General features: G+C 41.9%; 1 protein-coding gene across 2 annotated transcripts in view; it reads left to right on the top strand.

Annotated features, from left to right (window-relative positions):
• Nucleotides 1–27,892, top strand: part of ZNF280D (zinc finger protein 280D) — a 114,237-nt gene that overhangs the window by 54,018 nt on the left and 32,327 nt on the right. Inside the window, exons 5-11 of one of the 2 annotated variants that reach the window (XM_077263803.1) lie at nucleotides 4,886–5,000; nucleotides 6,629–6,844; nucleotides 7,460–7,660; nucleotides 7,736–7,845; nucleotides 10,497–10,726; nucleotides 20,959–21,116; nucleotides 22,988–23,088. In XM_077263803.1, the coding sequence (XP_077119918.1) occupies nucleotides 4,886–5,000; nucleotides 6,629–6,844; nucleotides 7,460–7,660; nucleotides 7,736–7,845; nucleotides 10,497–10,726; nucleotides 20,959–21,116; nucleotides 22,988–23,088 (1,131 nt within the window). The remainder of the gene's footprint in view (nucleotides 1–4,885; nucleotides 5,001–6,628; nucleotides 6,845–7,459; nucleotides 7,661–7,735; nucleotides 7,846–10,496; nucleotides 10,727–20,958; nucleotides 21,117–22,987; nucleotides 23,089–27,892) is intronic. The other variant, XM_077263804.1, reaches the window with a different exon arrangement.

Raw genomic sequence — 27,892 nt, 5'->3', positions numbered from 1 at the left:
CTGCGTTTGTCAGCGTATTGCGCAAAAAAATCGCTAATGAAAGTCTATGGGGGCGAGAAAAATACGGATTCCACACGGACCTGCAGTGTGACTTGCGAGAAATACGCAGCGCTGTTAGTGAAAAGTCGGTAATTCAATTGCCGGCTTTTCATTTCTCCTGCACAAACCCGACAGGATATGAGACATGGTTTACATACAGTAAACCATCTCATATCCCCTTTTGTTTTGCATATTCCACACTACTAATGTTAGTAGTGTGTATGTGCAAAATTTCAGCGCTGTAGCTGCTGAAATAAAGGGTTAAATGGCGGAAAAAATTGGCGTTGGCTCCCGTGCAATTTTCTCCGCCAGAATGGTAAAGCCAGTGACTGAGGGCAGATATTAATAGCCAGGAGAGGGTCCATGGTTATTGGCCCCCCGTGGCTAAAAACATCTGCCCCCAGCCACCCCAGAAAAGGCACATCTGGAAGATGCACCTATTCTGGCACTTGGCCACTCTCTTCCCACTCCCTGTAGCAGTGGGATATGGGGTAATGAAGGGTTAATGCCACCTTGCTATTGTAAGGTGACATTAAGCCAGATTAATAATGGAAAGGCGTCAATTATGACACCTATCCATTATTAATCCAATTGTTGGAAAGGGTTAAAAAACACACACACACATGATTTAAAAGTATTTTAATGAAATAAACACAGCGGTTGTTGTAATAATTTATTGTTCTCTCAATCCATCAGGAACACCCTCGCTTGGAAAAATAATAAACGCACAAGATACATACCTTCTGGTGAACCGTCTCGTCCCACGAAGTAATCCATCTGAAGGGGTTAACTAATATTACAGGCACGAGCTGCGATAAACCACTCGCTGGTGCCTGTAATCCCCGGGTGCTGAAAGGAAAGCTAGATCTGTACTTACATTCAGTCGCGGTGAGGCGCCCTCTGGTGGATGTTCTCATGAACTGCAGCCTGGGAACTTTTTCCCACGCTCCAGGTCATATGAGGACATCCACCAGGGGGCGCATCACCGCGACTGAAGGAAATGTAGGTCAATGACCTACATTTCCTTCATTCGCCGGGGATTACAGGCACGGAGCACCGCTGCATTTAGCAGGGCTCCTGCCTGTAATATTAGTTAACCCCTTCAGATGGATTACTTCGTGGGACGAGACGGTTCACCAGAAGGTATGTATCTTGTGCGTTTATTATTTTTCCAAGCGAGGGTGTTCCTGATGGATTGAGAGAACAATAAATTATTACAACAACCGCTGTGTTTATTGCATTAAACTACTTTTAAATAATGTGTGTGTGTGTGTGTTTTTTAACCCTTTCCAACAATTGGATTAATAATGGATAGGTGTCATAATTGACGCCTCTCCATTATTAATCTGGCTTAATGTCACCTTCCAATAGCAAGGTGGCATTAACCCTTCATTACCCCATATCCCACCACTACAGGGAGTGGGAAGAGAGTGGCCAAGTGCCAGAATAGGCGCATCTTCCAGATGTGCCTTTTCTGGGGTGGCTGGGGGCAGATGTTTTTAGCCACGGGGGGGCCAATAACCATGGACCCTCTCCTGGCTATTAATATCTGCCCTCAGTCACTGGCTTTACCATTCTGGCGGAGAAAATTGCGCGGGCGCCCACGCCAATTTTTTCAGCAATTTAACACTTTATTTCAGCAGCTACAGCGCTGAAATTTTGAACATACACACTACTAACATTAGTAGTGTGGAATATGCAAAAAAAATGGGGATATGAGATGGTTTACTGTATGTAAACCATGTCTCATATCCTGTCGGGTTTGTGCAGGAGAAATGAGAAGCCGGCAATTGAATTACCGGCTTTTAACACATATCGCGCTGAATGAAATCTAAATACAGAATATATATATATATATATATATGTGTCTCAATGATATATATATATATATATATATATATATATATATATATATATATATATATATATATATATATACTGTATATATGTTTTCCCGAACATTTGAGCACATAAATCCATTAGATGTCGGTTTTGCAAGCCTGCGCGAAAATCTCGCAGTACGGATGCCATACGGATTACATACGGAGGATGCCATGCGCAAAATACGCTGAAACACCCTGACTACGGATCAATATTTTGGGAACATTTCTCCGTATTACGGCCATAGTACGGACGTATAATACGTGGCGTATTGTCTTACGCCCAGTGTGAGGCCGGCCTTATAGTGACGCGACACCCTTTGAACTAGCTTGTGTGGGTACTGGAGTTCCTCAAAACAGTTACTACTTTTTGTTTCTTTACTTATCGATCCGCCAGACCAACTATCCCCCTGCTTTCTGAGATTATCAGAGATTGACTAAGGGCTCTCTATTGAGCGTACAGGGGAAACATATTTCCATTCTCACACATGTTGTCAATCCACTCTCCCCTTCATGAAGCCAGTTCTAAGCTTTTATCACGATTGTAGAGGTCCCCTGCATACTATCTTTCTGGGTGCTAATCACTTGTGCTACAGATGTGATAAAGAAGGTGCTTTTTCTACACATTTTTTTTTTTTTGGTCTTGTAGACGTCTTATGCCCTTCTGAGATAAGGTACAACAAGTGATTTGTAAGGTCACTGACCTTGTAGTTGATTCTGAACCCGTACTGGCCCTCCTCCATCATTGCGAGATTCTCATCTTGACAAACAGACATTCCATCCTCCAATTTTCCACAACAAAAGCACACATGCTACTACTCTAGAAAAAGATTATATTCCTACACTCGCTAGGCTTCTCAAAAATAAATGAAGTGATGCTGATGGTAGAACATACAGCTTTGATTGACAATTTCCATAAAAGACCTGTTACTAATGGCTGGAATTCCAATACTTTCCCATATCGGGTCCTCCTCATGGAGAATAGTGGGTTGCCAGATGAATGTGACCAACTTCTTTATCTTCTTTAGTAATCGCTTACTACCGCTATGTCATTTTTACCTCTGTCTTTTTTTTTTTTTTTTTTTTTTCATCCTTTTTCATGGTGTCTTTCTGTGGACCTAGGGTGAGGTGCCTTCAGATTAGCTCTGTAATAATATACCCGGGGTGTATCCGTGTTAGAAACTGTTTTCTGTTCTTGTACTGTGTTTTTGTTTTTTTGTTTTTTGTTCACTCTTGGTCATGCATAAGTAAATAAATAAAAATATGGATGTGACTAGTTGGCCCGTGCAAAATTTTCACACATTGTTTTCAGGGGCGCAGACAATTTCCGGAACATCAGGCTGGTCAAATGTTAATGTATTTAATGAAATGATGAACACAGAGAGGTATTTATATATGTAGATTGGTAATACCATAAATTGGTTTGATAAGTAGAGGCTAAAAAAAATGTCTTGAGGTTGTGGTGCCACCTGCAGGTTATTGTTTTTTTTCTGCAGGTTTCTGAAAATGAATGTTTAAGCTGTATTTATTGATGAAATTGTGGTTTGTTTGGGTCTTTTCTTGCGGAAGGGGACAAGTTTATTTTTTAAATGGTGTATTTTTTGTGTGTGTGTGGCGACGTAATCACCGAAAAAGCAGTGCATGTTTGCATATGTGACTCACCTACAGTGAAGTGTGCAATCCTTGATTTTGCCTGAAATAGACTGGGTAAGCACTTCGGCAAGCTGGAAAGACCCCAAGGCAAATGACACTTGCAGGTAATTTGACCTTTGAAATGGTGTATCATTTGTGTGTCGGTGGAGTATAAACGGAGCAAGTGTGCAATTGAATAGGCAGTGCATGTTTACAAATGTGTTTTGCATATGTGACTCCTTTTCAGTGAAGTGTGCAATCCTCCAATGTGCCTGAAATCGGCTGTGCAAGGAGTTCGGCAAGCTGGAAAGCTCTCAAGGCAAATGTTAGGATTTGTTTGTGATGTCTGTAAGCAGCTTTGTGGTAGTGTGGTGCCACCTGCAGGTCACTTTTTCTTACTTAAGGTTTATGAAAATTAATGTTTAAACTGTATTTTGTGATCGCATCGTGGATGTGTAGTTTGTTTGGCTATTTTCTTGCTGAAGGGGGCAAGTTTACCTTTCAAATGGTGTATAATTTGTCTGTGTAGGTGCAGTAAGAAGAGAGATACAAAGTAATCACCGAAAGAGTGTTTAGAAATAATATATAAGGATAAACCAGGACAAGAAATGATGTATTTCTTATACCATAACTGTGACTTAATGTTAGCATTTGTTCAGTATTTAGTCTTTTTGTTGTCAATTTTCATCCCTATTTTGGCCATTTTTTTATGGGGGTTAAAGCAGGGCATGCTGAGTTTTCCAAGATGCATTTGAACAAGCTAAAGAGAGGGAACTTCAAATGAATAGTATGGTTGTCCTCATAAATCCTTGTAAATGCTAGGAAAAGGTAGAGATATAGCAGCAGCGTTTGTATTAGCACAGAAGAACCAGCTGTAAGAACCTAAACAAAACCGGTAAAGAACTTCAGGTAGATAAATTACTATCTTTTACATGCACTAAGGTTAGTATGCAAATGGTCATACAATTGTACAAATGTTTAGAGGGATGTTAATTCATCAAAACGTTAGTAGAATTGGTGTAATCAAAAGAGATATACAGTATGCACTCCAAATCCACTGTGATAAGATGAGGGCGCCCATGCAGATGATCTCCTCGGTATCTGTCACAGGTGATTCCGGATATAGGGGTCTTGATAAGTAGATAAAAAAGTACCTTGTTAATGCCCTTGTAGATGCCAGTCTGCGGGTGGGTTTACCATAACATGAAGGTGAATGGTTCATGCTTTAGGATTCCTGCCTGTTCTGATTGATGTACAATGACATTATTAATATTTCCGGTTATGTGTTCTTTGCTGTCATTTTTACTATATTTATATGTACGTTTTTCCCTCAGGGTTACATGATGAATTCTCCCCAAATTTCCTCTAGCAATTCAAATGTAATGTATACATTGCAACCAAACACCGCATTAACACAATACCAAAGTCTGCAAACATTTACTCCATCAGGTATGGATTGTTATTTATTTTACAGATTACTTTATGGTTTTATGTAATCGTCTAAAGATATGTGCACAAAATGTGTTTTTCAGTCGGCTTTACAATAGGAAGCCTTTTTTTAAAATAATAATAATTTTATTTATATAGCGCCAACATATTCCGCAGCGCTTTACAAATTATAGAGGGGAATTGTACAGACAAAAGACATTACAGCATAACAAAAATCACAGTTCAAAATAGATACCAAGAGGAATGAGGGCCCTGCTCACAAGCTTACAAACTATGAGGAAAAAGGGGAGACACGAGAGGTGGATGGTAACAATTGCTTTAGTTATTCGGACCAGCCGTAGTGTAAGGATCGGATGTTCATGTAAAGCTGCATGAACCAGATAACAGCCTAAATATGTAGCAGTACAGATACAGAGGGCTATTAACTGCATGAAGTGTATGAGAACATGTGAGGAACCTGATTTTGGTTTAACTTATATGAATGGGCCACACAGGGACAGTTAGGTTAATGCGTTGAGGTGGTAGGCCAGTCTGAACAAATGCATTTTTAGGGCATGCTTAAAACTGGGGGGGATTAATCGTATTAACCTGGGTAGTGCATTCCAAAGAATTGTCGAAGCACGTGAAAAGTCTAGGAGACGGGAGTGGCAGGTTCTGATTGAGGATGCTAACCTGAGGTCATTAGCAGAACAGAGGGCACGGGTAGGGTGGTAGGCTGAGACCAGGGAGGAGATGTAGGGTGGTGCTGAGCCATGGAGCACTTTGTGGATAAGGGTAATAGTTTTGTACTGGATTCTGGAGCGGATGGGTAACCAGTGTAATGACTGGCACAGGGTAGAGGCATCGGTGTAACGATTGGTGAGGAATATGATCCTGACAGCAGCATTCAGGACAGATTGGAGCGGGGAGAGTTTGGTAAGAGGGAGGCCGTTTAGGAGAGAGTTACAATAGTCCAGACGAGAATGAATAAAAGTTTTTGCAGAGTTGAAAGTAAGAAAAGGGCGAATTCTAGAAATGTTTTTGAGATGCCGATAAGGGTGAGCTAATGATCGGATCTGAGAGGTGAAGGAAAGAAAGCTCGGAATCAAGTATGACCCCCAAGGCAGCTGGCATGTTGCTTTGGAGTAATGGTGGAACCACACACGGAAATGGCAGGTTAGTAGAGGGAGAACACAAGGAGTTCAGTTTTTGACAGGTTCAGTTTCAGATAGAGGGAGGACATGATGTTAGAGACAGCAGTAAGACAATCACTGGTGTTTTATAAAAAGGCAGGCGTGATGGGGTGCGTGTGTGTGTATGTTTCTTGATAGAGCTTAGATGAATTCCACTAGTCTGTTTTTAATCACATAATGTCATAGACCTAATAAAAAAGAGAAGAATTAATTGGGTAGAAGGTCAAAATGAGCAATTGTAAGTACACAGTGCTATAATATTATGATTGCAATATATTAAGAGGATAAAAACTTTGTTGGAGAGTACTTCTTTAATTATAATGCAATATATGTTTCATTCATAAAATGTCAGCTTTTCAGTGGTCCATAGCTTAGTAAACTGTTTATAAAAACTGCTCCTTATGACTCTCTACCAAAGTAATCTATGGTAAATTTAGTATATTATATTTGTTACAGGAAGCTGCTCTCCGTTAGTCCGGCCACTGCAGCCATTACCCCAATTCCGCCCCATTTCAGCTCCAGCAAGGACGGCTCCCACTTTTGTCCATAGACCTACTCCTCCAGTCCCATCTATGACACAGAACCTCAGCAATCTAGCACCAGGTCTTCAGCAGCCTTTACTACTGCAATCCCAGAAAACACAACAAACTATGTTCATGCAAAACGCAGCAGGTATCAAAATGGATTTTTGTGCTTGAAATGACCACTAAATCCACATAATTTGAGCTCATGTTAGTGTTCTAATTTAAGATACCATGAAAAACAATAACTCAGAGTTACACCTGTTTAACGAGAGAGAGAAAAATGTATGATAAAGAAGGAAAAAAAACAATTCCATTCATTTTTTAGACAGCTGTAGGTGTGAGATGTGTGTATATATAAAATATATATAGTGAATCCAGCTTTAATAGTTGGATAATCTTTGGATACATTATCTTTACTGGCCCGCATCTCATAGCACCAGCATTGCATACACTGAGGGAAAACTACTGCAGGTAACCCCCTCCCCATATCATCCCTGTCCAGGAGTTATTTGTGTGTTCAGCAGTTACTGTTTTTCACTAAACATATATTTTTCAGAGACTGACCAGATTTCTGTACACTTAGAGAGCCTATAGGCTGGAGAAGCAGTGCTTATAATAAATACTGCACCGTTTTCATATATTATTATTTACTAAAGATTGACAAAAAACAAGCCTGACAATAGGTTAACTCGAAATGTCCATATGACTTGGTATGATGTATGGAAAACTGACTCATTGTCTTCATTTTTTTTTCTCTTTGCAGCAAACATTGGACGAAATGAAAATGCATTAATAGAAAAACGCCCCTCAACTGTTGACTTGATTAATGTCTCTCCAAAAAAGCCCAAAACCAACGAGAATATAGCAGATAAAAGGCCGGCTACAGCATCTATTACAACTTCTAACCCAATGTCGTCACCTGCTAGACCACAAACTACCCTACTGCAAAATACTCCTGCTAAAGGTATTTTAAAATGATTTCTATTAACAATTTCTCTAAAGAATACGTTAACAGGTGTCTTGTCTTTCCAATATCTAGGTACTAATGCAGCCACAACGCCAACAAAAAATGGAACACCATTCCCTCGGGCATGTCCAAAGTGCAACATACACTTCAATCTTCTGGAGCCGATGAAGAAACACATGACGGTAATAATACTCGCTGACTTTTTTTCCTTTTTCGGGCTATCAAATAGTCAAGAAACAAAGAACAAAAATCTAAAAATATTATGAGATTGTCAGTTTTGTAATCACATTTTAAAATTTTGTATTCTCTGTCATTACATAATGGACTTTAAAAGGAAGGACAAATTAAAAACCCTTTAATTCATGCCACTTAGGTATCTCAGAAGATGCCATCCGCTTACCTACAGTTAAGGCCTTATTCACACAGCAGTATTTTTGAGCTGCATTTCACCAACTGTGCACAAGTTTTCTTGAAACCCAATTGCAAAAAAGACTTTCAGCCCCAAATGCATGCATTTAGGTGAAAACCAAATTGTCCATCAAGGTGGACAACCTCTAAAAGTTAGTTATAAAGGGCCCCACTCTTTTAAAAATAAACTTTTCTCCAGATTTTGAAATGTGTCTGGGAACTTGTGCCAGTTCAGCCAATAGAGGTTTTGTGAATTTGGTCACTGATGTTGGATGACGTGTGCACACTCAGCATTGTGATTCCAAAAGTGTTCAGTGGGCCTAACATCAGCATGAATGTGCCCCTGAACCGTATAGAGAAAGAACGCACATGGAAGAACCAATAGGTAGATAAAAATATACTTTATTAAATTCTTTTGTTTAAAAAAGTGGGGGAAAGTTGTACAAGCCGAGAAGGGTATTCAAACAGTGAAGACAACCAAAGATGTGGAACCGCAGGTCAAAGATAAAGAGGTAAGTTCAAAATGCCTATATGACAAGTAAAAGTTCACATGCATGTGAGGTAAGTACCTGATCAACAAGTGAAAGAAATAAAACCACTAGTGAACATGACTGTAGGTAAGAGAAAAAACAAGAGGGCAGAAGGAACATAAAGCTGGTATGTCATTACCTGAGGCGTGCGGCGCCACGTCCCCTACGTGCATTTCGTGGCACGTGCATTTTGAACTTACCTTTGTACGTTCCACATCTTTGGTTGTCATCACTGTTTGATTACCCTTCTCATCTTGTACAACTTCCACCCAACTTTTTAAACAAAAAGAATTTAATAAAGTGTATATATATTTTTTTTTTTTCTACCTATTGGTTCTTCCATGTGCATTCTTTCTCTATGTTTCACATGCTTTGATCCACTGAACCTTCTGATTTAATCCCCTTATGTGGACACGTGTGTCTATATTATATTGACACTGTGTATTATTATCTATATATGTTTCATGAATGTGTCCATGTGCATTAAGGTGAGATCCACACAAACGTGAGTTTCTGTGGTAACGAGAGTTTGTGTGAATCTCACACAATTGCACTGGGGCACATTCATGCTGGAACAAGAAGTGGCCTATTGCACACTGTTATCACTGTGTGTGAAGCATACAATTGTCTTTGTTGTCAGGTAATGTTATTGATACAGTAACCTGTTATCAGGATTGTATACCCCAAGCTAAGAACATGAATGTAGAGGTGCTTTAAATCCTCACCTTTCTTGTAGAAATCATGAGATTTGTTCTTTTAGAGGAACCCATCAAATTGTATGCTGATGACCTACAAGTGCAGTGGAGTGGGCTCTCCACTTACAGCTCTCCTGTGCCTCTATTTTTCCTCACCCGCTCCCTGCTTCCTGTCTCTAATTGACAGGTCACTAAAACATGAGACCTGTCAGACAGGAGGCAGGTAGTGGGCAAGTAAAAGACAGAAAGACCGGAGCAAGTGCAAAGCCTACCCACTGCACTTACAAGTTATTAATATACAATTTAAATTATGGAGTTATCTAAAACAGCAAAATCAACATAAAGTTCCTTTCCATACATGCCCTTAGTTTGGAGTATAAAATCCTCATGACAATCGCTCCACCCACGATTGTTAGAGGCAGGTCGTGGCTGTAGGACACAGTCATAACCTGCCGAGTATGGGGTGGGCTCAGCTCATGAGCCCACTCTGTGCACTCCCTTCCGACTTGCGGTGTACATGTACAAGCCGATGCCGTGAAGATTGTTAAAAGGTAAGATTTTTTTAATTTGGTACTAACTGCAGGAAGCCTGGCCCTTGTCTGTGAATAGGCTGACCACTCAATCTCCTACCTAGCACTGAATGGTGATCTTTGATTTCCAAGGTTGAGCAGCTGGCACAAGCCTGTTTCATGAAGCTCATGGTTCATGGTTATTTAGGCAGTGTCCTTTCCAAACTAGTGGGTGATATTACTGAGGATTGGCGTTTTTAAAATGTCACATGCTTCATTTTTTTGTGCACCGTCTGCTACTTCTTGGAAGAGCTGGTGTCACTCCTAGTGCAGATTGGGACAATACTAGATTGAAGTGACAAAGGTGGAATTCTGTTTATTCACAGAGCTCCACAATTCCACCTGTGCTACTTTCCAACTTTGTTTTTGCAGTTGCGTGATTTAATCTGTCTTGTCACCCTAGCTAATAAGCTGACTGAACAGGCTACAGAATTCTCGTAGATACATTAGTCATAACCTTTTCACCTAGCAGATTGGCGGGGAGTCCCAGAGTCAAACCCCTACTGACCTGATGTTCGTGACATGTCCTAAATAGAGGCTATGTAGATTTTGGGGGGACTGATTTGAATATTTTTTTTTCTCCTCCATACAATTTTGAGCCCTTAAATCTCCATTTCTTTTTATATTACAGTATTGTTGTCCAGAGAAAATGCAGATTTTATTCCATGGAGTAATAAACCCTGATGCTTCCAAACCACTAAGTTCAGTGGAAGATATTGAAAGAGGAAAGTTGGTCATGCTTGTTAGTGAATTTTATTATGGAAGCTATTCTGGAGATTATCAGCTGATACATCAAGAAGAGAAGACTCACACCACATTCAAGTGTTTTAGCTGTCAAAAACTTCTCAAGAACAATATAAAGTAAGTGCCAAGAGTCCCCAGGTTATTATAGGTGTGTAATCATTGAAGAGAGAGAATTCGCTGTACACTAATATCTGAACAATCAAACTTTGTGGTATATACCTGCATGCAGGCTCGGACTGGCCCACAGGAATAGCCTCTGGTGGGTCACTGTGCAGACTTTGGGCAACCACCCTCTTATATGAGCAGTATTTGATACAATGCACTTGATTCACTATGTACAGACAAACCCTGCATCTTAAATACTTAACAATCAATCAATCCGTTTATTACTATACAAATTTGTGAATGAGGATAAAGTCCTATTTGCATGTAGCTGAAAAGTGGGGCCCTGGAGTTGATGTTACTAGTGGGCCTTTGGCATCCTAGTTGATTACTGCCTGCATGATGTCTGGAATGCAAAGGCAAAGTAGTATATAAACAGTATGCACACACACTATACTGATATATTGAAGTAGAAAAGTAGCAATTTTATGTGGTAACAAAGTTACTTTATTCTAATTGTAACAAGTACAGTAAACTTAACCCCTTTCTGACCTCGGACGGGATAGTACGTCCGAGGTCAGAAGCCCCGCTTTGATGTGGGCTCCGGCTGTGAGCCTGCATCAAAGCCGGGACATGTCAGCTGTTTTGAACAGCTGACATGTGCCTGTAATAGGCGCGGGCAGAATCGCGATCCGCCCGCGCCTATTAACTAGTTAAATGTCGCTGTCAAATGCAGACAGCGGCATTTACCGTATTTTCCGGCATATAAGACGACTGGGCGTATAAGACGACCCCCCAACTTTTCCAGTTAAAATATAAATTCTTCTTAAAAGTCGGGGGTCTTCTTATACGCCGTATGTCATCTTATAGGGCCGGTGAATATGTGCCTTTTGTATAAGACGACCCCCGACTTTTAAGAAGATTTTGAGGGGTTAAAAAGTCGTCTTATACGCCGGAAAATACGTTAACTACCGCTTCCGGCCGGGCGGCCGGAAATGATCGCATCGCCGACCCCCGTCACATGATCGGAGGTCGGCGATGCTTCAGAATAGTAACCATAGAGGTCCTTGAGACCTCTATGGTTACTGATCCCCAGCAGCTGTGAGCGCCACCCTGTGATCGGCGCTCACAGCACACCTGCAATTCTGCTACATAGCAGCGAACATCAGATCGCTGCTATGTAGCAGAGCCGATCGAGTGGTGCCTGCTTCTAGCCTCCTATGGAGGCTATTGAAGCATGGCAAAAGTTAAAAAAAAGTAAAAAAAAATGTGAAAAAAAAAAATATATATAAAAGTTTAAATCACCCCCCTTGCACCCCAATCAAAATAAATCAATTAAAAAAAAAATCAAACCTACACATATTTGGTATCGCCGCAAAAAAAAGCATTAACCTGATCGCTAAACGGCGTAGCGGGAAAAAAATTAGAAACGCCAGAATTACGTTTTTTTGGTCGCCGCGACATTGCATTAAAATGCAATAACGGGCGATCAAAAGAACGTATCTGCACCAAAATGCTATCATTAAAAACGCCAGCTCGGCACGCAAAAAATAAGCCCAGACCCCAGATCATGAAAAATGGAAACGCTACGAGTATCGGAAAATGGCGCATTTTTTTATTTTTATTTTTTTATATAGCAAAGTTTGGATTTTTTTTTCACCACTTAGATAAAAAATAACCTAGTCATGTTAGGTGTCTATGAACTCGTACTGACCTGAAGAATCATAATGGCAGGTCAGTTTTAGCATTTAGTGAACCTAGCAAAAAAAGCCAAGCAAAAAACAAGTGTGGGACTGCACTTTTTTTGCAATTTCACCACACTTGGAATTTTTTCCCCGTTTTGTAGTACACGACATGATAAAACCAATGATGTCGTTCAAAAGTACAACTCGTCCCGCAAGAAATAAGCCCTCACATGGCCAAATTGACGGGAAAATAAAAAAGTTATGGCTCTGGGAAGGAGGGGAACAAAAAACGAACAAGGAAAAACGGAAAATCCCAAGGTCATGAAGGGGTTAATGACATCAGTGGGACATGAAATGTATAATTGAATTTCTACCATAAGTGCAGAATATTTGCTTAAAAGATCTGGCAATCTATGGAAATACAAACCACAATACAGTCCGTGCACAAAATCTGTGTGTATATACACACAGATTTATTTGCGACTGCTAGACAGGCTGAATACATGTGGGGTTTGCCTGTTTGTTAGGGAATTCCCACATGTATTCAGCCTGTCTAGCAGCCGCAAATCATGCAGCTGCGGCGCCGAAAACTAAATCTCTGAGCACGCCAAAATACTTGGAGACCACCTGAGCATTCTCGGGGAAACCAGAGTAACGAGTATACTCGTTCATCACTAGTAGGGATAATTGATTGGGGATATCTGATGGCTAGTTACATCCGTTTAAAGCCCACTGCTAATCCCTGGAGTGATATGTTTTCCTTACTGTTCAGTAGATTAATCTTTTGTTGGCAGTGATCTGCCTGTTGGTCATTTGAATGGTTTGTAGGAGATGTATTTTACCAAATATTTTTGGACAGAGGTCCTCTATCTGAGTCTGTCATTATTACCTCTTGGTGCTTTTGCAAAAACCCTACCCTCTACCAATTTCATAACCACCACCACCCGTCCTATTGTTCCCTTGTTTGTTCCCTCTTTATTACACTGCATCAGGGTATATATAGGCATCCTGGTGGATATAGTTTTGTTGGAATGATTAGGCATTGTAGACAGGGAACAACAGGGTGTATCTAGGGTCAGCCGCCGTCGAGCGGGGGCTCCAGTTTGTGTTCAAGATAGGGTGTCAACCTCCGCAGTTAGGTAGGAGTGCATTAGGGATCAATAAGGTTAGTTAAAGGGAATCTGTCACCCCCATAATCGAGGGTGAAGTAAGCCTACCGGCATCGGGCTTATCTACAGCATTGTGTAATGCTGTAGATAAGCCCCCGATGTATCCTAAAAGATGAGAAAGAGGCTAGATTATACTCACCCAGGGGCGGTCCCGCTGCTGGTCCGGTCCGACGCCTCCTATCATCATCAGACGATGTCCTCTTCTGGTCTTCACGCTCTGGCGCAGGCGTACTTTGTCTGCCCTGCTGGGCCTCTCTGACATTTCCCGGCGCCTGCGCACTGCAGTACTTGCTCTGCCCTCAACAGGGCAGACAAAGTACGCCTGCGCCAGAGCCGCAGCGTGAAGACAAGAGGACGTCATCCTATGAAGATGGGAGGCCCTGGACCGCGACACCCATCGGATCGGACGGCCCGCCCAGGTGAGTATAATATAACCTTTTTTTTTTCTCATCTTTTAGGATACATCGGGGGCTTATCTACAGCATTACAGAATTCCTTGGTATACTATCATAACTATTTTTCTGACCGATTTTGTATAGCCTGGTCTGGCATATTATAGCTAGTTTGTTTGCTGTGCATTTTTAATGTAAAGGAATAAAATGTATGTTTTAATAGTCTATATGATGACAGATGTATTAGAATTTGTTTTAGCACAGAAGTAAGCATTTGTTAGGGACATGAAAACTTCATTAAAATGTGAGAATAGGCCATAGGTAACCTAATGGTTGCACTTTGGGGCGACTTTAGGCACACAACAGTTTCTCTTTATGTATGGATTTGAGACTGGAAACCACTGACTTTTTTCATCTGGAAAAAGTGGATGATTTTCATCAGTATGCAGAGTCTGATTTTCATGCATTTCTGCTCTGTCTTTTTTACCGTTTTTAACATTTGTGTGTCATATTTTTTATTTTTTTGCATATTAGTAAAACAAAGCCTCTTTTTTGTTATTTTTTTCAACCAGTAAGTGGAAAATAGATACACACTGATACGGAAGGAATCTAAGTACTGTGCATTTATTTTTGCGAATCCATTCATTTGCAGAAAAAAATCTCCTTTGGATATCCTCAAAGATAATTAGTGATGAGCGAATATACTCGTTACTCGAGATTTCCCGAGCATGCTCGGGTGTCCTCCGAGTATTTGTAAGTGCTCGGAGATTGTTTTCCTTGCAGCAGCTGAATGATTTACATCTCTTAGCCAGCTTGATTACATGTGGGGATTCCCTAGCAACCAGGCAACCCCCACATGTATTTATGCTGGCTAACAGATGTAAATCATTCAGCTGCAGCAATGAAAACTAAATCTCCGAGCACTTACAAATACTCAGAGGACACCCAAGCGTGCTCGGGAAATCTCAAGTACCGAGTATATTCGCTCATCACTAGTTATAATCTGTCTGTGTTTCTGTCTGTCAGCACATGAACAACAAAAGATTGACATGTGAATGATGCGCGCTGATCTGGGTCATCCTCGTTGAGATGCTGCAGCAGCTGGATTTTGTAAGGGTGCCATTTGTGAGTAGCTAATATCCGCCGAAGGGATGTTCGACTGATGCCAGATCGGCGCGCTGAATTTGCAGAATGGGCAAAACTAAAATTGGAACAGGACCCTCAGTTTGAAAAGATCATTATGTTCAGTGATGAGGCAAACTTTTTTGGGTGGGCCATTAATATGGATACACCTAAATAGTATGGGAATGGTGACAGTTTCTTGCGTAGGATGTCTTGCATTGAAATCTGCTGCAATGACCCGGGTACTGCGTTCACCAGACATCAACACAATTTCTATCCGCTCCTCATGTGTTAACCTCTGCGACATGTCCACGGCTATAAACAAAGAGAAACTTATACAGTTATGTTAAAACCAAGCACGCCATTGTTTTTCTTGTGAAATTCTCAATAAGTTAAGTTTGATGTCACATGACCCACTTCCCATTTCAAAATGGCCGCCATGGTCACCACCCATCTTGAAAAGTTTCCCTTCTCACATATACTAATGTGCCACAAACAGGAAGTTGATATCACCAACCATTCACATTTTATGTAAGTTTATCCATAAACATTCCCCACCCTGTAGAATAATATGTTAAAGGGAACCTGTCACCCCAAAAATCGAAGATGAGCTGCAGCCACCGGCATCAGGGGCTTATCTACAGCATTCTGTAATGCAGTAGATAAGCCCCCGATGTATCCTGAAAGATGAGAAAAAGAAGTTAGATTATACTCACCCAGGGGCGGTCCCACTGCGGCTCGGGTCCAATGGGCGTCACGGTCCGGTCCAGCGCCTCCTATCTTTTTACGATGACGTCCTTTTCTTGTCTACACGCTGCGGCTCCGGCGCAGGCGTACTTTGTCTGCCCTGTTGAGGGCAGAGCAAAGTACTGCAGTGCGCAGGCGCTTGGCCTCTCTGACCTTTCCCGGCGCCTGCGCACTGCAGTACTTTGTACTCTAATATCCCACACAAGGATGGATTAAATGCCTTCAAATTCTTCATTGAAAACACAGGGACTGATTCTGATTCTGTGGTGAAACTTATAAAATTCATCCTCACCCGCAATTACTTTGAATTTGACAACAAGATATATCCACAGGAGACTGGCACAGCAATGGGAAGTAAAATGACTCCACAGTATGCAAATCTTTTCATGGCCAAGCTTGAAAGTGACTTTTTGTCCTCATAGCCCATCAGGCCTCTGGCCTACTACCGCTACATTGATGATATTTTAATCATCTGGATTGAGTCTGAGCCACAGCTAAAGACACTCCATGAACAGTTTAATCAATTTCATCCCACCATTAACTTAGCGCTCAACTACTCCTGCACTGAAATTGACTTTTTTGACACCATCATTAAGCTACAGAACATCGAAATAGAGACATCCTTGTATCAGAAGCCAATCGACCATCCAACATACTGTACCTTAAATGGGACAGTTTTCATCCAAAACACAAACTCTATTGTCTACAGCCAAGCCATCAGATACAATCTTAAATGTTCCAACCCCATGGATAGAGATGAACACCTTGGTCGCCTCAGAAAGACCTTTTTGAATCAGGGCTACCATCCAAGAACAATTGAAAACCAGATTACAAGAGCCACCAGAATATCAAGGAATCACCTGCTACATTACAAGGCTAAAGAAGAAAATAACCGGGAACCTCTAGTAGTCACCTGCAACCCAAATCTGGAGGTGCTAAGGGGAGCTGCACTGAAATTACAACCTTTACGACAAAAAGATGCCCGCTTACAATCCATATTTCCAGACCCCCCACTACTGTGTTTTAGGCAGCCCCCAAATCTAAGAAGTATCATTGTTAGAAGCTCCCTGTCCTCTCCAACAGCTGCAGGGACCTTTCCTTGCAACCAGGAAAAATGTAAAACCTGTCCATTTATAATGACCACGGACAAGATAAAGATCCCCCAACTCACATCAGGACTACAAGATCCCAGGTATAATTAAGTACACCACATTAGATGTGATGCAGCTGAAATATGTACTAAATGTCCAACTGGGGGTCTGTATGTTGGGGAGACAGGGCAAAAGCTTAGAACAAAGATGAATTCTCACCGCCACACAATAAGAGAAAAAAGAATGGATCTACCTGTGGCAAAACCTTTTTGTATCCCAAATCATAGCATTATGGACATGAGATTACTTGTATTAAAAAGTAACTTCAAATCTCAGAGAGACAGATGGGTCTGAGAGTATAAACTGATGACAACCTTTGACACTCTCAGTGCAGGAATGAATGTGTCACACGGATTTATGTCTTTTTACATCAATTAAGGAATTTGCTCCTCAGACCATCACAACACAGAACCAGACCCAATCAGAAGACAATAAAACATTCACACTCGTTATCTATGAATTGTTCCAATATTTATGGCCACAACTGTTTCTCACTCTCCCCATAGTGATAGTTCTGCTTCACGTCACTTGTCTTATGTTACATTATTCTTGTGTCCTGTTGTGTATAAATATGTGATTCTTAAGATTTTGCATTATTCTATTATGCGTGATGAAGAGACCTGAGTAGTCTAGAAAGCTTGCAATTTACTTTTCAGTTAGCCATTAAAAGGTATCAACCACTGAGGACTCTCAATTCTAAATATTTTTGTATGGGATTACACGAAGAGACAGATTTCCACAAGCCTACACCCACAGAAGATCTGTTCTCCAAGATATTTGGATCAACCTCCTTGGAAAGTTCTTTCAAAAACTGTGTGCAGGTGTACCTAGAAGAACTGATGCTGTTTTGAAGGCAAAAGGCGGTCACACCAAATTTTGGATTTGATTTATATTTCTCTTTTTTTCATTCACTTGCGCTTTTAGCAATTAACAAACATTATCTTTATTTTAAGATATTCTTAATTTGCATCATTTTTTCCACACCCACCTAAAACTTCTGCACAGTGCTGTATATCAGGCACCTAACCAAATAAAGATAGTATAAACTTCAATTAAATTTGCGGCATGAAATGTATGCTCAATAAAGCTGGTAAACATATGAAACCACGCAGAGCTATGTTTTTATCATAAATGGTAAATTCCCACATACCAAATGATTGTCGCATAGCTAGTGTGGACAGCCAGTGAGGAGCATAACTTTCCTGGTATATGAATTATCTAGTATAGCTGCTGCTGGTTAAAGGGCATAATGTCAGATCTCATAAGTGACCCCACTGTGGTCAGTAAATCATCTTCATTACAAGTAAAAGTCGCTTGTGTTGCACTCTGCCATTCAGATTAATTACATTTCCCAGTAATCAGCACAAGTCTGTTTGGGGACTACACATGAATAATTGTTGTATTTTTGCCTGTGATAAAAGCTGCTATTTGATTGTGCAGTTTTGATTGAATAACTTCTGGTTTCTAAATCAGCAGAAAAAGGACATTGTGATCGTCTTCATTAGGGAGACAGGTTTGTCTCAGGACCTCTGCTTGGCAGTGAAGGTCATAGTTCTTCCGCATACAGACCGGCAAAGAGAAGCTGAAATGGCAGAATGAGAAGCTGAAGAATGGCTTAAGTCTACAAAGGGCACAGTCTGCAAGCTAAAATGAACAGATTTGCCTTTGCTAGTATCATTAAGGAAAACAAAAGCTTCATGTAATTGCAGACATTAAAATCGCTATTACATACACTTAGAAGCAAAGATGCAGGTTGAGGCAGAGGCAATTTGTCTTGCAAACAGCAGGGAACTAATGTATGCATTCAAGACTTGTCAGTCATGACTTTTTGGCTGCTGTCTTTTCCCCATGTAAAATAGCACAGGACTATATAAATTTTAATTTTGACTAGTGTTGTATGATTAGTCTAGTAAATTTTTGTATGATTATTCTAGTATCTATACTACTTTCACTTCTCTGGTGCCAATGTTGGTTTAACTTGGAATATTATATGTAGTCTTTACCCCTACTGATTCCAAGACTGTCTGATCTTAGCGCTCCATTAGAATGAATAGAAAGGCAGTGTGCATGATCGACTTTCGTTCCATTTAGGCAGGGCATGGCTCGCCCTGATTCTCTGGATTGGTAGGGGCTACTGCAGTTGGACCCCCAGCGATTGGAATGTTATCCTTTGGATGGGAGATAACTTTCCAATTCGAGAGCACCCCTTTAAAGTGTATCTTTTTGCCATTTTGTGCTGCATTGACTATTCGCCAAGTGTTTTTGCGGAAATCTCACAACTACTGCATGTTTAGTTTCTTCTCAGTAGTTTGCTTAATTTTAACTGAATTTCCGATAAAGAAAACTATGAAAAATAACATTTTATAAAATAATCGTGGTGTAACTTCATATGTAGTACTACACAAGGAAATTCTTGAGTCCAGTCCTGTGCCCCAAGACTAGATAAATCATGCTCTCTAAAGTCAGGTTTCTGATCTGTAGGTGGAAAATACATTTTGCATTGATTTCCCAATAATCAACCTTCAAGTGTTGTCAAACATTTTGTTTTTCCAGAACACTTAACAGTTTGCTTTGGTCATCAGCCTACGAAATTTTGTTTTAATTTTAACCCACAAATTTCTGCATCAAGTTTACTCCAAAGTATACTGAATTGTCTTCACCAGCACCCGAGTTAAAAAGCAGTACTTTATTATTGCACGTTTCTAAGCGAGACTTATCCCTTGTCAAAAATGGCCAGTTTTTCATTCTGCTTTATTTTATTCCTGCTGCTCCACTGTGTTATCTGCTTTTGATTTCATTTAAATCCGCTCCGAGGTTCAAGAGATATGGGGGGTTTAAAACTGTATGACTGATTTTAAAAAAATAAATAAATAAATCTGTATACTTGGGAGAAGCGGGAATAAAATAAGAACAAAAAGTTATCTTTTAAGTGCTTGATACTTTCAACCATGTAAAAACCACTTGTTTCTTTTGTACAAACTATCAATACCTAAATATGTTTAAGAAGGGTTGTCCAGGTTTTTCCTGGAAAGGCTAAAGTAACTCAGGCTTGTGGATCCTCACAACGTGCGCTATGAGGATTCTCTAGAGCCACTGGCGAGACCAATTGGTGACGTGACTGTAAGGGTATGTGTCCACGATCAGTAAACGCTGCTTGTTTGACGCTGCGCAGAGCTGCAGCGTCAAACACGCAGCGTCCAGATGTTCCAGCATAGTGGAGGGGATTTTATGAAATCCCGTGTCCACTATGCGTGGAAACACGCATCCGACTTCCCTGCGACTCCGGACATGCTGCGCGTCTTTTCAGATCGCAGCATGTCCGTGCTACCTGCGGCGACGCTGCGTCGCCGCAAGTAATATCACAGGGCGCTATGCGAGGGTGCGATCCCGGATGTGTACAGTTAACACATCCGGCATCATCGCGTCCCAGAAAGGGGGCGAGGCTTAGCGCTGAGCGGCTTCGCCGCTCCGACGATACCGCCGGCCATCCTGACCGTGGACACGTACCCTAAGTATGCGATATGCAAACTTCTGGCCACATTCCGCCTAGACATGCGCATTATTACAAGTGAGGCCGTGCGCGTCTTATCAGAATGTGGCCAGGAGTACACATACTTGTGGCCAGATGACTGCTTTGCCTCGCCTCCAGCACTGAAGAATCCTCATAGCTTGTGCAAGTCTGCATTTGTGACTGCAGACTTCATGATAAACCTGGACATCACCTTTTAATGTAAGTAAAGGGTTGCAGTAATGCACAGTCCCTTAATTGCACATGTTTATTGCATTATATGTTCATGTTTCTTCTATGTTACTGAAAAAGTGAAGGTGTATACAGACTTCTGTGTATTTATGATGTAAATCTACTTTTGTTTTTTTTTGTTTTACTTTGGTATGAGATACATTTTTTTTTTTTCTACTTTTGCTGTTGTTTCAGCATGCAATGTTACCAATAATGCACCTGTTCTTGTCTGTGTATGGTAGATTCATGAACCACATGAAACATCATTTGGAGCTTGAGAAGCAAAGTACAGAAAGTTGGGAAAACCACACCACCTGCCACCACTGTTACCGCCAGTTTTCCACTCCGTTCCAGCTGCAGTGCCACATTGAGAGTTCTCACACTTTGTATGAATCTACAAGTAAGACATGTCTTCACAGTATCTTCTCTCATGATTTTTGGTATGGTTTGAACAGAAACACTAGTTTTGTTCATGTCCTTTTGTCTTTATTTTCAATATATCTGATGGTTGATTCAAATTTCATTGGAATAGTTTTCTTATTTTTTAATACATATATTGAAAATTGCTGAGTACAAGTTTAACGCTAATTCTTTGACAGTGGTGCTCAAAACTAGGATTTGATCTTTTGAATTAGAAAAACTGGGATTTGAGCATCTCTAGTGCGGCTTCCAAATGTCCCAGATTCAACAGGACAGTCTGTGTCCCAGAACACAACTCTTAGTCCTGTCAGAGCGTCTAGCAATAATTGCTTCTTGTAGGAAAATATTGCCCTGTATAGATTGGCACAGGATCTGTAAGTTACAGGTGTGCCAAGGCACATTTATATCTTCCTTCTTTCAGCAGAAAAGGCAGGGGCGTGGAAAGGTAAGTGTTGTGTGGGCTCTTGGGCTCTGTTGGTCCCTTTGGAGGGTAGATGCCTGCTATTTATTTTACTCACTTATAAATCGCCATTAATTCCAAAGTGCTTTGCAGACATCAGCACTGTCCCCATTGGGGCTCACAATCTAGAATCCCTATCAGTATGTCTTTGGAGTGTGGAAGGAAAACTGAGTGCCCCAAGGAAATCACGCGCAAACATGGGCAGAGCATACAAAATACTTGCAGATGGTTTTTTTTGGTTGGATTTGAACTGTGGCCCCAGCGCTGCAAGGCTGCAATGCTAATTACTGAGCCACTGATATTTATACACAGGGGATATACAAAAGCCATCTTTGAAAATCATTGGTCCAAAAATGTATCCCTTTTTGGGAGCAGCAACAGGCTTGTTTAGAAAACAAAGAAGCAATCATTATTTATTTATTTATTTTTTTACAAGCAGTTATCACTTTTTTGGTAGCAGTTTCCGATTTAGATGTATTTGCCCTGAGCAGGGTAGGGTTCACAGCAGCAGCACAGTATAGATTTAGACACAATGGATAGGCAAGAGATTTGTGGCTCCCTATTGGCAGCCAACACACAGTATATATCATGATGGACAGGCAGATGCCTAGCCGTGTGGGGACAAAAGCGGTGGCAGAACAATAAAGAACAGTGAATGATCTAATCGTTGGTATTGGCCATGGGCGAATGAAAATTGTTACTGTACTATGCCTGATTCATTTTGACAAATGTAAAAATGAACTTTTTTTTTTTTCTTTTTCTGTGGGGTCCTTTAGGTGACTTCTGCCAATATGTCTCACAACTTATATAGTCCATCCAACAGAAGACTCGAATGCTCCCAATGCATACCTGAGAGATGGCTCAAACTGAATGTGAACAGAGCCATACAGTTGTTCACATTCTAGTCCTTGGGTGATGGCTTACATAAAAGGTTATTCTGAGCACTGACCGTTAGCAGTGTCTCTCAGGATAGGTGATAACTTTGGTGCGTGTCCATTTGTCATAGCCCCAACAATTAGGAAATGATCTATGTTGTGTAAAGGAGATGACTTTTAATGATGGGAATAATCCCTTAACTAAAGTAAAAATGTGTTGCTTTAGTTTGCACCAAACATGGGTAACATTCAGAATCCGAAGCAATTTCCAGTTATAATAGATAGCAGTGCATTGCGTGCATTGTGAAAGCTCAGGACACTATTACATTGTCAAGTTAGCTTAGTACTTACCTGCAGAAAGTTGTCTGTTTTCCGTTCCAACCAAGTTGTATTCTGTATGTATGAAAATAAATGGGATCCTCTAGTAAAATGCTCAGCTCGCTATAGAGTAAGATCAAATATTTTCTTCTTTCTAGAAAACTGTCCCCTATAACAATCATTTTGTTTTTATTCCAGCCATTTGCAAGATCTGTGAATTATCATTTGATTCTGAACAGATTCTTTTACAACATATGAAAGACAGTCATAAACCTGGGGAGATGCCATATGTTTGTCAGGTAATGACTGCAAAATTTTTTTGGTCCAGTGCTGCGACCACTTCTTTGCTTCCTTCACACCGTTGACATAGTGAACATATGAATATTGTACAATTATTTCAATAGATTATTTCCTGTGGAATACTAACTGGAATACATTAATCAATGCATTTGCACGTTTTTTACGACAAAAGGATATTTAGTCTACTGTGGGCCAGATTTAATAATTATTTGCAGTAAAATGTAGAACCATGCACATCAGTTTGTAAGGGTAAGACCACATGATGCTGTTAGAAAACTCATGCCGTTGACTGCATGTTTTTTTTTGGTTTTTTTTTACATAGAAAATTAGTTTTGACAGTGCGATTTTTGGCTGCATATTATTTAGCAGGGTTTTTTTTTGTTTTTTTTTAACCACACCGTGAGTCCATCATTACCCCTTGAGGCTTTGCCCTAAATCTTGAATAATACGTTGGTGTGCCTTTAAGAAGAACAGGATTTAGACACATTTTATGAATGTTTGCTTAAGATTTGTGACATTAAAAAAAAAAATAATAACCAAGTTTATAACCTGGAAAGAGGGTAATACCCATGGAGCTTCCCAGGCTATTAACATCAGCTCACAACTGTATACTTAGTCTTTACTGGTTATTAAAATGGCGAGCCCCCCCCAAAAAAAAAAAAAAGACGTTGGGTCCCCCTATAATTAATAACCTGCAAAAACGCAACATGTGAACATAGCCTAATCCTCCTGGCGGCCTCCAGCTTTCAGTCATAGAGGCTTCAGTCATCGCTCAGTATGTAGTGTGTGGTGGCTTGAATCATGCCCCAGCACTGACAGTCAGCTCAGCAGTGTATCTGTACAGATACAGCTGTCAGTCAATGCCGGGACGGGGATACAGCTGCCGCTCACTGTGTACTGAGCAGTGACTGAAACTACGCCGGCCGCACATCTCACGTCTATGACTGAAAGTCCGTGGCTGCTGCAGAAATAAAGTGATTTCCCTCCCCATAGCCAGGCTCTTGGTGCGGCGGTTTCACAGCTTTAGAATGCTATAATGTGCAGGTTAATAGCTTTTAAGGACATGACTGGTCCCCTTTAAAGAATAGTTCTATTTATTTTTACAGAATGCATTTTATGGCAATGATTCTACTATTTACTAACAGCAAGTATTTTTATACACTACAAGTAGAGTTATTGACCTCTTCCGTAGACTATATGACCCCAAACCCCACACATTGATCACAACAATCACTTTTTCCCAATCCTACATTCAAAAAAACTTCAGTGACCTGTGTAAATCGCCATCTGTAAAAATAAAAACCATTGTCATATCATCTCAATATCCTCTTTCTCCTTCGCCACACTGGGGGACACAGGACCATGGGTGTTATGCTGCTGTCACTAGGAGGCTGACACTAAGTTGAGACAAAAAGAGTTAGCTCCTCCCCTGCAGTATACACCCTCATGCTGGCTTCCAGAGACCCAGTTCAAGCTTAGTGTCCGTAGGAGGCACACTGGATTTAAACTTCTTTTCTGGACGAAGGGGCGACGGATTCTTTCATGTTCCGATCTCCCCAAACCAACAACAGGCGAGCACGGGAGTTTTACCTCTCCGTATCCCCTCCTGCGACGTGGGATGCCACTGCCTGAGCTGATTTTTGGGGCGACGGGCCCCTTCAAGGGCACCGATCTCCCCCCTGCTTTACAGACGAGCACTGGAGTGTCACCTCCAGTATCCTCTTCTGCAGCCAGGCCTTATTGCCGGACATCTGCCCTGCCCACCAGGTCTCACCCTCGGCTGTTCAGAGGCACCCTTCCCACTGTGGCGTCCGTGCAGCCCCCACTGCATCACCACTGAAAGAGCGGATGATGGAAGGAGGCAGATGGTTCCTCTCCACCCCCCTTTAAGGGGATGGTGGATAGAGGCTCCCCTAACCCTGCACCGTCTATCTTTTCTACCTGGAGGAGTACAAATCACTACATCAGGCTGGTAGGAGATCTGACGTTTTCAGGCTCCCCCCCCCCTCAAACGGGTAAGTGCTGATAAAGGGTCGCGTTTCCGGCGCTTTGGGAGGGCTCCATGGCGGTAAGTGCTCCGCGACGTTTTTCCGGCGGTCCGCGGGTGCTCGCCGGCCGAAGCCAAAAATGTAGTCCCCGGCTTCGGCCTAGTACAGGCCGCATCCCGATAAGCCCCGCCCACGCTCGCATCATCCTTGCAGCTCCGCCCCCCGGTCCTGGCGCTTCTCGCTCCCTGTGAGACTACCCACAAACTCTCGGCAGCCATCTTTCACCTGCACAGCAGCTTCTTCCACACGCCTGCAGCTCTGGAGGCTCTTTTCCACGCCACCTACCTGTCTTGCGGGGCACAGGACCTGGGTAAGGAGACGACGCTTAGCGCTTCCCTGCAGCAGTTACCCCTCAGCTTCCACTAGCAGCTTCCTTTATCACTTTGGGGTACAACATGTCGCAGTCAAGGGGTAAAAAGTCCACTAAGGTGCATACCACCTTTTTTACTGCGTGTACCACCTGCCAGGCGTGGTACACATAGGTATCCTGTTGGAGGTCACATTATGGTGGGGTGCTGCAGGATTTTGGGTTTCTAATACGATTCACTGTGTGCTCGCAGGCTGCTACATTATATTGTTTGTGATAGCTTGGTCCAGCATTGACTATACTGCTGATAGTTATATTGCTAATACTGAATGCAGTGTATTGAGAGTTTTGTATATCAATTGTGCATGCTTCATCATTACATGTGAGCTGTTGCACAGCACACAGGGTCCACAGGTAGAGATGTACAGAGGGTGTTATAGATGGTTTTAATTGTTTTTAATGATGTTTTCAATAAAGCTTATACTATTTTCACTTTAATACTGGTGGTGTGCAGACATTTATGGTGGCTCTTGTTTCTTGTGCTTTTGTTATTTCATATATTAGCCATCATTTTTGCACCCCCATTGATGATTTTGTTTACTATAGTAGTGCGCCAACTATCCTAAATGAGAACCACCTGCCAGGCTCCTCGGCCTCAGAGTTCTCCTCTCTGCCCTGCCTGTGATACCCAATGTGCCCAGGAGCCCTCCGCCGCTACCGACCCCAGTGTATCTAGCCCCCCTGAGTGGGCCGCGTCACTGTCTCAATCCATGGCTTCATTGGCCAAAGCGATTGAATCCCTCCATGGCCCCTCCGGGGAGCGGGGTACTCCTTTTCATGAGTTAAGAGATCCCTCTATATCAGGGGAAGCGTCGGCCAGCAGGGGCCGCTCTCACCGCAAGGAGGCACGGTCATCCAGAAAACGGATCCGCACTACCTCTTCTGAGCATTCTCCAGCCTCTGGTAGCTCCATTTCTCGCTCACCCTCTCCAGGGGCTCGTAGCGATCACGACTGAATGAGTCTGACGTATCCCTAGATCCGTGTTGTGAATTTGGATTCTGGGCTCCCCCGGTGGCTACTGGTGGAATTGAACTGGTGTCTTCATCTTCTCTGTTCACCTGTTCCCATCAAGATGTGGGAGTCGCTATATAACCTTGCTGCTTTGTTAGTTGCTTGCCGGTCATCAATGTTATCAGAAGCCTCTCTGTGCTTGTTCCTGCTCCTAGACAACTACTAGATAAGTTGGACTCTTGTCCATGTTTGTTTTTGCATTTTTGTTCCAGTTCACAGCTGTAGTTTCGTTACTGTGTCTGGAAAGCTCTTGTGAACAGGAATTGCCACTCTGGTGTTATGAGTTAATGCCAGAGTTTTAAAGTAATTTCTGGATGGTGTTTTGATAGGGTTTTTAGCTGACCATGAAAGTGTTCTTTCTGTCTTCTGCTATGTAGTAAGTGGACCTCAAATTTGCTAAACCTATTTTCATACTACGTTTTGTTATTTCATCTTAATTCACCGCCAATACATGTGGGGGGCCTCTGTCTCCTTTCGGGGTATTTCTCTAGAGGTGAGCTAGGACTTATTTTCCTCTGCTAGCATTATTTAGTCCTCCGGCTGGTGCTGGGCATCTAGAATCAACGTAGGCATGCTACCCGGCCACTGCTAGTTGTGTGTTAGGTTTAGTTCATGGTCAGCTCAGTTCCCATCTTCCAAGAGCTAGTTCCTATATATGCTGATGCTATGTTCTCTTGCCATTGAGATCATGACAGATCCGGATGCTCCGGAATTTAGATCTACTGTTGACTCCCTCATTGAGGCAGTCAATCATGCGCTTAAAGTGGATGATGACCCTAATTCTGCGCCGGACCATTCAGTCTCCTTTACGAGAACCAAGCGTCCCCATAAGGTGTTCACCTCTCACCCAGATTTCCTGGATATAGTCCGGCGACACAGGGACCGTCCGGATAAGCGTTTTACAGGCAAAAAGGCCCTGGAATCAAAGTAAACCTTTTCCGCAGATCTTGTTAAAGATTGGACGGAATCTCCACTAGTAGATCCTCCGGTATCGCGCTTGGCCACCAAGACGCTCTTATCCATACCTGACGGTGCTTCAATTAAAAATCCCACAGAACGCCAGCTAGATTCCCTAGCTCGCTCAGTGTACGAGGCCTCAGGTTCCTCTCGATCTCCTTTCTTTGTGGCGGCTTGGGTCGCCAAAGCAATGGTTTTCTGGGCAGATGCCCTGGCAAAATCCATTCAGGAACAGGATCTCCCGTCTGAGGCGGCGGATCTTGCCAAACAAATTGCCATGGCTGGAGATTGTCATGTACACGTCTCTAGATGCAGCGGACTGTGCGGCAACTGCGGCTTCAAACGCCATCACCGTAAGGAGAGCTATTTGGCTCAGAGAGTGGCGCGCAGATTCTTCCTCCAAGAAGTCTCTGATTTCC

Source organism: Ranitomeya variabilis, chromosome 5 (assembly GCF_051348905.1).
Source record: "Ranitomeya variabilis isolate aRanVar5 chromosome 5, aRanVar5.hap1, whole genome shotgun sequence".
NCBI classification, from domain to species: domain Eukaryota; kingdom Metazoa; phylum Chordata; class Amphibia; order Anura; family Dendrobatidae; genus Ranitomeya; species Ranitomeya variabilis.
Note: the sequence above shows the minus strand (reverse complement) of the source record. Positions and strands in the feature narration are given on the sequence as shown.